We start from the raw sequence: 12,500 nt of genomic DNA, 5'->3' as shown, positions 1-12,500 counted from the left end.
ACATTTAAAAATCGTCAACAGAGCACTACTTGTAGAGAGCTATGTCATTATTCTACTGTGGGTTCAAGTAGACGCAGCAGCTTTAATTAAGCCACATTATGAGTGAAAGGGGATAATTCTTTCTATTGCAATTTAAAAAAAATTCATTTTAGTGTAGATGTTAGCGAGCACCCAGAACATAGTGTCATCATTAACTGGATCACTTGCTCCTTATATTTGAGATGTAAATGGATATATTCTGGACCTGCTTCACGTTATGCCAGCAGTCTGAAGTTATGTCTGCAGGTTAATTTGGCCTGATGGTTGGATAAAACTGAAGCAGAATTGCCACATTCCAGCGTGTCTGCTTTAATGGTAGTACCTGTATTTATTTGTATCTGGAGATGAGGATTCTTCAAGGGCAGGAACTATTTATTGAATGTAAGATATTCTTGATAACAATAGGCTGGTATCTTTAAAAGTACAGTTTATAGTATAATATACCCAAATCCAACTTCATCTAGTAGAAACAAAGGGATGTATTGGGGGTGGGATGAACCAACTGTTTATACAGGTTTTCAATCGGCTTTTCTTTTAAAAAGTGCATGGAATGCATCCAAAGCTAATAATGTTTTGTTAGATGAGAAGACCAAAAGGGAAATCCTAAAGAAAGGAGGATGGGTGATCTTTCTTTAATGTCAGAACTGACATAAACACCGCCCCCCTTTGCTCAAGATAGTTTTCTCAACAAGACCCAGATTGCTTCAGTCTTTGCCTATCACCCTTTGAAGCACTTTCCTTATTAGTAGGAGTGGGGGCAGGGTTTCCTTTGAGGATTTTTACGGCAGTGAAGAGTTCCTCCTTTAAATATTTTCACATGATGAGGGAATTCCGCTTTCAAAGTGCTGTCATCACCGTGGCTTCTCTGCCATGAGACAATTTATTCCTGCGTGAAGGGCCTTCTTAGTTTGATTGTCAATAGGACTTACCTTTCTGATGGATTCTCTTTCTATAGAGCTGCACTTTTTTGAGACCTAGCAAAAGAACTCAGCATTCTCCTGTGTTGACCTCATTGGTGAAGTTGGCCATGGCTGTCTTTTGAAATGTGTTGGTTTCATCGCACGGGGGTTATAGTCCTCAACGTGGTTTCTCTTGGCAGTCCCACTAATTAAGATTTGGGTGACAGGTTGAATATTCTATCTTGAAAACTACATTTCTAATACCGTGAAAAGGGACACTGTAAGTTTTAGGGAGTTTTGAAATGTTCTTTTTTTTTTTAGTGACCCTTTCAATGTTTAAATAACACCATGATAAACAACAAATAAACCAAGTGTCAACAGTTTTCCCAGAAACATTGAAATCTTTTGAGAACCTCTACTCTGTTCTTGAGCATAGTCTTCTGGAAGGTTCTATAAATATTTAATTCATGGTTACAAACTGTATAGCTATATGGTTTAATAGTGCATTGGAAAGCAGTTTGCTTCCCTTCCCTTTGAACAGTTTGGTCATTAGAAGGTGAGAGAATCAGTATTAAGATACATCCATCGTCTGCTTCTGTCTTGAGGCCTGTAAGTGTAACTACCAGCTAATCCAGACAACCTGCCACCTCCTTCCTGCTAGAGTGTTCAAGTTAATGACCTCTCAGCCTTTTGTTGAGGGTGAAAGTGGAACATCAGAAGAGAGCCCTACACTAAAGTCAGAATACCCATATTCTAGTTTTGGCTCTCGCGCTCCTTCCTTTGTAACGTATCCTCTGTTCCCCTCCTCCCTCCAGCCCTGTAGGTGAGTGACCTAAACCATCTTCATGTTCTTACCATCCTAAATAAATAGTAAGCCTACTTCACCTACATAGAGAGGCTTAAGTATAATGACTGAGCCAAGTGGCATACTCCAGTGAGAAACCAGCGTTGGAATTTCTTAGTCTAGTCGGTAAAAAAGGAGTATGATTATATTTTCTCTCTTTTGTGAAACTCTGTGAGGTAGCATAATTTTTTTGTTTAAGGGTCATTGGAAATCAACTTAATAAACATTTGAGCTGTGTCTTTGTGCGGTACTCGTGATAGGCAGTGAGAACACTCAGGTCAGCGAGCCAGACTCTCCCTTCAGGGTGCTCGCCACCTAGTCAGGGAGGAGGGCACAGAAACAGGGAAGTCACAATCCAGGGACACGAGCAGCGCTAAGGTATATTTGATGCAGGGTAGCATGGCCGGGGGATATATGTGTGTGTGTGTGTGAGTGTGTGTGCGCGCACGTCTATATATATATATGTATGTACACACATACACATTTCTCAGTACCTATTTTTAATTCTAGAAATAGGAAAATTTTTGTGATTAAGGAATAGAGGCAGCTTTATGGTAAACTAAGAACAAAACAAAAGAAGCCCTGGCTGGGTTGCTCAGTTGGTTTTAGTGTCGTACCGATATTCCAAGGTTGTGCATTCGATCCCCAGTCAGGCCACATACAGGAATCAACCAATGAATGCATATATAAGTGGAACAACAGATCAATGTTTCTCTTTCTCTGTTTCTTCCTCTCTCTCTCTCTCCCTCAAATAAATTAAAACCCCCCACTCCTAATTCTTTACCTATTTTCTATTGGATCAATTATGTGCCCCATAATATTAGTTGTCATAAACCGCAATCAAATGAATTATGACATGGGCAGTTAAAAAATACAGAATGTTCTCATTCTTTCCATAAATTATTTTTCAGTGTCCTCAAACGTGACCATTAAACCTCTCTTTACTAGCAATTGGCACTTCTGTCACTAAGCAAAGAACAACAGCTGAATGTGTCAAGTAATCATTCTAGAGCAAATACTATAGCCCGGAGTATGTTCAGATTCTCTTTAGAATTTAGGCACTAGGGAAAATTGAGTTTTCTAGAGAAGACTAGTGTGTCTTAGCATAATTAATTTTGGTGGAATGTTACAACTAGAAGGGGAAGGTTTTCCTGGTGATTTGCAGCAATCTTGAACTCACATCAAGGAACTGGAAAGTGTTCAAAGGCTGGGGGTTAAGTCTAGCACTGACTGTGAAAGCAGTATTGTTGTGTAGTGGGGGATGGGGATCTTGGGAGAGAGTTTCTTATAAAAATTTGGCCTGAGCTAATTTGTTTTGTTTGAAACTGGAAATAGTATTGTTGAAGTTTGCATTCTGTTTTCTTTCACTAGGTGTAATAACACAAAGCACCATGTTTTTAAAGGGTTTCTTCCTTTCTGCAGGAATAAATTTGGCTTCTGAAAAAGAAAAAAATTGCACCAGCAATTCAGCAACATTGCACCTCTTTCATCATTTTGGGGATGCAAGTTTCAGCTCAGTAACTCCCGACATATTTTCTGGAAACATGTAAAAACATGCCCATAAGTACTGAACATAAAACCCGACTTTACACTCATAAACATTTGTATAATCTTATGGTCCATAAGTACTGAACATAAAACCTGACTTTACACTCATAAACATTTGTACAATCTTATGGTCCATTTACCATCGAGTTTCTTAAAGCTGTGTGCATATTTTAAAAATCATTAGAATAAATGAAAATTGGAACAAGATGCTATGAGAGAAGGTGCTACCCAGATATGCCTGAAGAGCACTGTTCTATGACTTGTTCCTATGAAGTGAGCAAGCCTCCTGCCCCTAAAACAGATAGAAGCAATGCTTTCCAGATACACCCCCATCCCAAGAAATTAAATATCCATATTCTTAGTACTTTAACCATCCAAACTAAGTGCTGAAAAAGAATGCTTCCTAGAGAGGTGTGGGATAAACTGTATTTTGGAAAATGGCACATTTTAGAACTCATAGTGCTTCAGGGCTGTGCCCAGTGACCCTGAAGGTAAGAGAAAGAAGAGAAAGTGGTGAGAGGGAGCTTTATAAGTCCAAAGATGCTCTAGAAAACTACTAGATGGTCTAAGAATGTCTCATGAAACTGAAAATCCCAATGCAACTGTAATCTGAATGTGAGGAAAAGGTTATTCTTAAAAATTAGTTGCACTCTTGCAAAATATATTAGCCTTCAGCTTTTAACTTTTTTTTTTTCAGGTTGAAAAATGTAAGCATGAGTTTTGCATTCTAACCCAAGGCTTTGTATCTCTCTTCTCTCCGGTTGGGTTCTTGTGCCTGCTCTACCCCAGGTTGGCCTTCATTCCATGATGTGATCAGTTCTGATGCAATCACACTCACAGACGACTTTTCCTACGGGATGCACAGGGTGGAGACAAGCTGCTCTCAGGTCAGTTAACACCCCCCACCATTCCACTGCCAACCCCAAAAATACAGTGCTCACTCTTCATTGAAAAGGCTTCCAAGACTCCTGGTTTTGCTAAATACACCAATTAATTCCAAGTGAATGGTCACAAAAGGGGCAGACGACCGCCATGAAGTCTCTTACGAAGTCTTAATGGTACCTCAGCCATCAGGTGTTTAGCAAGTCCAATTCCATGTCAGTCGTTGGCTTTAACATGATTAGACAAAATCATTGGTAGGAGAAATTGTCAGTTGACGGTAGAGTGGGGAATGAAGATTTCATTTTGTGGCCTTACATCATCTGATGTTTAGACCACCTTCCTCTCCCTGCAGTTCTGTGCACGCATTACCTCTAATGGCAATGATCCAAACATAGTGAACAGAGACCCCAGAAGCAGCTTTCCGTGGCTCGGTGTGAGTGGGGAGGGTGGAGAATGGCGGTAGGAAGAGGAAGTTCAGTGGTAGGCTGTATGCACGGAGGGTGGGAATACGGGATAGGGTGATTTCTCCTCTACTTCTCCAAGAATGTAGACCAGTCCTCGTTTCCAGGGATGTTCTGATTAGTTCCCGTTACTCTGCTCTCACCAAACTGACTGTGCTGCTCTAAGAGAGAGAATGAGCGTGCGTTGAGGAGGCGCAAAAATAGTTCATCGGCACCCCAGTCAAGAGACTTGGATATGCAGGTATTCGGCGCTTAAACCTAGAGAAATAGCCAGAACCTTCCGGCATATAGAATAAGAGCAACCATGCACTCTACTCTGTAGCGGGCAGGCCTGTTCTTATCTGCTTTGAATGAGTGAAATGCAAAGTCTGTGTATCGTGGCACCGAAATTCATTGATACCACAGAGTGTTTTGTTGGGGGATGTCTGTTGCACATATCAGAGGTAAAGGGGGCACAGTCAGGCAGCTGAAATAGCAAAGTGATTGCCATGTGGGCCTCCCTCAGCATTCTTCTACCTGCCCTTTAACCCCCTCCATCAGGCACAAGAGTTTTAGGGAGTAGGTGGCATATTTACCACCAAGTGGGGAGGGAGATTGGTTTGACCCTAACCATCTGATGAATTTCTGTTTTCATTTTTTTTAAATAAGGTTGGCAAGTTTACTGTCTTCAAATATGGGAGCTACTCTCTCCTTTGCAAAGCAGGCTCTTATTTTATCTAAGTCACATTTTCAGTTCACTCTTCGTTTCTCAGATATGAGTCTCTATGCAAGCTAGTGGAACTTTGTGAAGCTGGGTCTCCCTCCTGAGATTCTAATTTAATTGGTTGGGGTGAGGCCTGAACATTGGCATTTTTAAAAGCTCCTCTGGTTAATACTCACAATAACCTTACTAGTTATATACTTTCATTCTCTCTCATTTTACAGTTGAGGAAACTGAGGTACAGGGAGGACAGTTACATTAGTGTAAACTTACATAGGTTTATTTAAGAGGCAGAACTGAGATTGAATTTGGGCATTTAGCTCCGGAGCTCTTTACAATGCTTAAATTGATAGAGATGATAGATAGATGATGATAGATAGATAGATAGATAGATAGATAGATAGATAGATAGATAGATAGATAGATAGATAGATAGATAATAGATAGATAGATGATAGATAGATGATAGATAGATAGATGATAGATAGATAGATAGATAGATAGATAGATAGATAGATAGATGCACTATAGTCGCGTTGAAATTAGAAAAAAAATCCTATGATCCCTCAAGAGTTAGTTTAACTCAATTCAGTTTTGAATCCAGTTGAACTTTAATTGATATTTCTATAACTGCCACAAAAACAAATTATGACTACCCAGGAATCTAAAATATTTGACAAAATAGTAACTTGGTAGGATGGTACATAGTAATTTATAACTTAGGCACATACATAATACTTAGTAAGCCTCTTTTAAGGCTAATAGTTCTTTTCTTTCTTTCGGATGCCTTAATGACTGCTACTCTCCTTTTTCGCTTAGAACCCACTTTCAAACATTGAATCCCATGAAAACTGAATAGAAAAGGCACAGAAAAAAGTGAGGCATAAGAAAGATAACTTTCCTGAAGGCCCTACTGATACCTTTGTGACTAATTCTTAAAATTCACAGTTGGAATAAACTTCTCCTTTCTCTGTGCCAGCCACAGTGATAACATCAGTAGTAGTAAAGACAAGACCAGGAAGGTGACCATAGAGAAGTGAAGCCCACAAAGTGTGGCAAAATTAGACAGAATTCACAGAAGATGTCAAGCTCACCCAGCCGTAGCTCTCAGCCCCTGGTGAAAAGCCCGGGGGATGGTTACTCTATCACCTGGGGGGTGAAGAAGTAACACGGGCCTGTTTCCGTTCAGCCTGTGTTCCCACCACCTTTACTTCTCATATTTAAAAAGTGTTTGAGCCGTTCTTAAATGAAAATCTGAAGTTTAAAGAGAAGAGGGAAGGAAATTTGTTCCTCTAAGGCATGTGTAAAAATACATGCTTTGCAAAGTAAGTTTTATGTATAAAACAGTTGGGTTCCAGCCCCCAAAATGATACATTTGCTGGATGCTTCCCCACCCAGGTGAGCAGAGCAGGGCGTCTGGCACACGGGTGCCCTGAGCGCCCTGGGTTAAGTGCGCCGTGTCCCCTTCACATCAGCTTCTTTGTCTTTTAATTTGTGTTTCACGCACAAGTTTATTTTTCTTTTTTACATTTCCCTTTAGTTTTCCCTTTTCCATTTTTTTCATTCTTCCTTTTTATCTTGACTTGAAAAAAACACACAAACTGCTTTAATGGTTTCCATACCAGAGTAACCACTTGTGCTTTACTTCCTAGTGTCTCATTCGTAACACGCGTTCTCTCTATCAGCTTATCTTCTTTTGCCTTCTGTCCTTTCAGTTTGTGTAGCCTCTTCTCCTGCTCGTGACTTCTCCCACCTTTTTGTTTTGTTTTGTTTCCTTTTTGGTACGACAGCGTGTGGGGAACGCCTCTTTCTAAGTACCTTACTGTATTTTGAACCCACCTGTCTTGTTCTGTGTCGAGACTGAATCGCATCGATGCGGTTTGTGCTGTGAAGACTCCCCTAGAGGCTTGCAGCATCGCAGAGACGTCCTCAGTTGGGCCTGTTACGGGAAGCACTTCTTTCCTCGTATCTTAACAGCCTCTTGCACTGCCAGCTTACACAGATGCACCGAGCCTCCACGGACAAAGCCCGTAGACTCAGCCTGCCTGCCTGGCAATACGGAGATATGTTTTTTGGTTTGTTGGTCCCTGATCATTTTTTTTCTTTCCTCAATTCTCATCCAAGGACATGCTTTAGACAGAGGGGGAGAGAGAGAGAAACGTCAGTGTGAGAAAGAAACATCAGTTGGTTGCCTCCTTTACATGCACTGACCAGGAATTGAACCTGCAACCTTTTGGTGTGTACAGGACACCGCTCCAACCAACTGAGCCGCCTCACCTGGGCTGGTCCCTAATTCTTGCTGAAATACTTAGGATTCTTATTCTCTCTCTCTCTCTCTCTTTCAATGGTGATATGCAGTGAATTAGGCCTTATACTTGGGTAGAAATTGCAAACATGTTGGGAGCCATAACCCACTACCTCTTTACACTGCATTATAGTTTTCCCAGGTGTCCAGTGACTTCTTAGGTAACAATATTTTAGTAACATTTTACTGAGAAAGTTAAGCTCAATTCAGTACTATCCTCACTTTTTGGAGAAAAGTGCAGTCAGGCTGTTCTATAAGACTTGCTGTGTAAGAAGCCTGGCTCCCTGCTGGATCTTTCAAGTAACAGCCTGGAAAACAAGCAGGGGCTGCAGAGACTCCTCACTGACTTCAGCAGGGTCCCTGCTGGGGAGGAAACGGGTGACACTGTTATATTCTGATTTGTGTGGCAACCATATATATATATATATATTTTTTTTTTACCCTTCTACCTACAGAGTTGAGGAGTTACATTCTAGTTATCTCTTCCAAAGAGGATCTTTATCTTAAATGTGTCCACTTTAGGTGGGCACAGGCACCTTCCTACTGGCTGTAGCAATTTCCTAACAATTTTCAGTTATAAAGATTTTTCCTTAATTTCATTTAATTTACATTTTCCAGTTAGTGATAAAGCACACTGCTTCTATTCCAGTTGCACTGACTGCTATGGATAATTGTTTGACAGCTTCTCCCTAATCCTCCAACCCCAGCTGGTTAACCAGTGTTTTGTCAGGAGTTTAAATTCAGTGCAAAGAGGTAAGAGTTGCATGGTTAAAGCTATAGTTCAGAGAAGTAAGGCCCCTCCTGGAAATGCTTCCTTCTTTAGATCAAACTTCTACATCTGAAGCAAATGGTAGGCCAATAAATCACATAACTTTCTGTAACAATCTTTAAGGAAACCATCAGATCCCGGAGTTTACCCAAGTTGGAGTCTCTTTATGGCTGCTGCTATTACTGCTGGAATCTATGGTAGAGCCCCTAAGCTTGTTTTAGATCATTATTAATTTCTCCTAACTCAGCCAAATCAACAGAAAGGTAAATATCCACCAATACAAAGTATTTTTCAAAAGTTAAGCAGTTTTTGGTAAAACCCCAAACCTTATTAATCTTTTGCAGATGACAACTCGTATATTGCTGATGATTAAAGATACCCATGTGTTACAATAGGGTTGCAGACTCACAGCCCATCTCTCTTTTTCTTGATCTTTCAGTAAAGTCATAATGCTAAACTGGTGACTTTACAATCATTTCCTTGGCAAAAGATTAATATCATAGGCACAGAGGAAAAGAGCCCCTACTTACACACAAGTGTCTTCAATAACGGTGGGAGAAAACAGGATACTACTGGCAAAGTAAATTGCTTTTCTTCTTAAAACTCTTTTCTCCTTCCCATCCTGCCCCATGTGCCCAAGTGTAAAAGCTCTGCTTTGAAACTACTTCATCTTGTAGATCAAACACTTAAGAGAAAATGACAATAATAAAGCCCCAAACATCCTAGGAATAGCTGGGAGAAAACCCCCGAGGACAGTTGGAAATACATCAGTGCAGAAGTATGTAGCTGTGTTGAATGCACTATTTGTGCTGCTTATGCACACAGATTTTAAGGAATTATGTTAAATTTGATGCTCAATCACTTTTCTTTTCGGGCGGGGGCGGGGGGGTTGTCCTTTTCCTTGGTTCTCTTCAGGTTCCTTAGTTGCCAGCTTTTCTGAGTGAGATGCTTGGGTGATAAAGGATTTTTGTGGGAATAAAAAATTTTTTTCTTTTGAACACTATCTCCTGCTTCTCCAGAATGAGTGTTAGAATAGTCAGTTTGTATTTTACCTGTAAAATACAGAAATACATAATCATTTTAAAACAACGTTCAAAATGCACACCAAAGATTCTACCTTGAAATAAATCATTAACAGCAGGTTTCTGAGATTTCTTCATTGGGCAACTAGTTTGTTTCAGTTACAACCAGGTGTTCTGAGAGGTCCCAACACGTTGCCAGTTGGCTGGGGCCGGGGAGGCAGACCTCGCAGGCGGCAAAAGAAACAACGCATCACTGACAACTTCCATTCATCATCCCGGCCTTCGGCCGGGGTAGGAGCTGGAAAGAATGGGCTCCATGTGCGTTCTCCGGGAGGAGCCTTCAGGGCTTGTGCACTTTTAAAAGAAACCCGGCAGTAGTCTTTCATGTGAGACTGGAAGTATCTGGGAAGACGCAGCCCCGGTGCCCTGTGGTTAGGCTTCCCTTTTACAAATGGCCTCTCAGTTTCGCAGGCGGGGGGCGGACAGGTGTGGGCGGCACAGGTATAAAAGGACGCCTTGCTGTGCTTTGCGGTGTTGCTCCTTTCTCAGTTAGCTGAGCTGGGTGTGACTCTTCCAGAGCACCTGTGGCAAGCACGGTGACGCTATCGTTCTCATTTTTACACCTGTTCTGAAGATTTCTCTACCCCATCCCCAACCCATTATAATTATTTGCAAGTGATTTTTGTTGCCTTTTCCTGAATATAACTTATCTTCCTATCCCCCTCCCTTTGTCTTTTGCCTGGATTAGGGACATCTAGAATCTGTGTTTTCCTTTCTGTTTAACAAAAAGACTAGTTCCAGATTGAGCAGATGAAACTGCAGACCAAAAACCCAACTCAGTTCAACAGATTAAATTACTATAACTTGGAATTTTTACAAATGATTTGGGAAATGAGGACCATACAAATACCTCTAAGTGGCTCCAAGTATATCCTGACTGTACTTTATTTTTGGAGTAAGGTAAATGGAACTGTTTTCTAAATATGCCCAAGAGATGATTGATAATGGCAATATCGTTTATTTTGCCCAGATAGCTGTATTCACTCATTTAAAAAAAACCCAAAAAACTATCTGAGGCTTTTATGTGAAACTCCACCCCTCAGATGCCAAGTGATCAAAGTGCTGGAGCTGCGTGTGTGATCCATAATTGTGTGCACTGGTCGCCTGCATGTGCAATCCGCAATTGTGCACACTGGTCACCTGCATGTGCGATCCGTAATTGTGCACACACTGGTCACCGAGAGTGCTCGTTCCCGTTGGCCTGCGTGCTGACTGCTTGGCAGGCAGAAATAGGTGTTTTCCTGTGTCCATTGGGCAAGCACATGTACGTTTTACTGGTGCATCTTAGCTGCGGATGCCTGAAAATTTGGCCTCAATTGTTTATAGAAAGGAAAAGCAATCTGAGCTGTCAGCCTTGATATTACCTAAACCTGCATAGAATGTGGTAAAATAATGCAAGATTTGTTTTTTAGGCCTGTTTCATATTTTCCAGGCAATAGATCAAATCAGTTCAGGGTTCATTTTTAGTTCTTTAATAAGCTGACACAGTATGCTGGCAGTGAAATAAGGATGCACTTTTAACATGGAAGTGCCACACAGCCGAACTTGCTGTTTGTGCTCTTTATTAATAACTAGAGAGCCCTCGGAAATCGAGTTCAGCACTTTCAGTGGGGAAACTGAGATTCTAACTCTTTCCATTGTAACGAGCACTGTCTCCATTCGGTATCCTAGTCTTATGCCCTTGTCAATTCCTACTTTCTTTTTCTGCAATTTATAAGTGTTTTACACGCCAGACAAGCAGTGAGAAGAATTAATAAGTCATCTGTATGCCTCTTCTCTCATATTCTTCCCTAACTCTAGACTCTTCCATATGTTCAAAATGCCCTTCCCTAGATATCCACTCCTTCACTTCAGGCTCTTATACCACAGTCACCCCAGGAAAGCCACCCCTGACCCCCTGTACCTAAAATGTCAGCCCCCAACCCTGACACTTCATATTACTTTTTATTCTCCTTAGCATTTATTTCCACTACCACACTTTACAGTTCCTTGGTGTCCCTGTGTACGTATTATCTCTCTCTCCCACTATAATGTAAGCTCCATGAGGCCAGGGACTGTTCTGTATCTCCAGAATCTGGGACAGTGCCTGGCATTTGGCAGCCGCTCCATAAGTACGTACTAAATGAATGAATGGAAATCATTGCCCCAGGCTTTGGTTTCTTTGTCACCTGAGAATGATGTGTTTTCACAACCTGTTTGAATGTGGTGTGCTAACGTCTCCATATCCTTCACCCCTGTCCCTGCTGAGAAGGGGAAGGAGATAGGTGAGTTTGACCTACGCTGTGGTCCCCTGGAGCCAGTCATCCCCAGCCTCAGAGCGGTCAGCGCAGGGCTTCATTCAGTGAGCCAGCCTTTTTGGAGATATTTTCTCTGGGCTACATTTCTCTTAAACACCATCAGAACCATCTTCCCTCCTGCCTCTGTCTGGATTCTGTGCCTCTTTTCCTTCCCCAGCTTTTTGGATAGTCAGTAGCATGGATTTGAGTTAAAGAGCTATTCCTTCTTTACATAATAATACAGTTCATTCGAGTAAAGAAGCCAGCATCCCACTCCACTTATTGGAAGCCAGAAAAAAAAGACTGTGGATTAGCGATGTTTGCATTCGCCACACTTGCAGTCCTGGCGACCGTGACCAATGCCTCAAGCCTCACCATTGCTTTGCTGGGTTCTGAGAACATCCAGTGCTTCTCTGATGTTAAGTTTTACTGCCCATGAAAGCAAACATCACCTCCGTCACGGCCAGTTAAACAGTATCTTTTACAGTGGACTTCTGCATATCTGAAACCCACCCATCCAAAGCCAAAAGTAATGCCAGGGGGGAGAGATTTTATTCTGCCATGTTTCTTACAAGAGGAGATCAAGGGTCAACTCAATTCATAAAATTACTGCAGTCATTTTTCAGCTGGCTGAGAGACTTCACAGATCAAAAAATACAGTGGCTCCTAAATGATTTCTGATATGCACAATTCTC

The 12,500-nt window shown here is 41.4% G+C and overlaps 1 protein-coding gene across 5 annotated transcripts in view; it reads left to right on the top strand.

Annotated features, from left to right (window-relative positions):
- The window catches only part of MSRB3 (methionine sulfoxide reductase B3), a gene marked incomplete at its 5' end in the record, with an annotated part of 146,829 nt that overhangs the window by 131,009 nt on the left and 3,320 nt on the right, over positions 1-12,500 (top strand). For all 5 annotated transcript variants that reach the window (XM_081127634.1, XM_081127633.1, XM_081127632.1 and 2 more), the window contains one exon: positions 4,120-4,217. In XM_081127634.1, coding sequence (XP_080983760.1) covers positions 4,120-4,217 — 98 coding nt within the window. The remainder of the gene's footprint in view (positions 1-4,119; positions 4,218-12,500) is intronic.

This window comes from Miniopterus schreibersii (assembly GCF_964146895.1).
Source record: "Miniopterus schreibersii genome assembly, chromosome: 2".
In the NCBI taxonomy this organism is placed as follows: domain Eukaryota; kingdom Metazoa; phylum Chordata; class Mammalia; order Chiroptera; family Miniopteridae; genus Miniopterus; species Miniopterus schreibersii.
The sequence above is the reverse complement of the archived record's forward strand: the minus strand, read 5'-3'. Positions and strand labels throughout refer to the sequence as shown.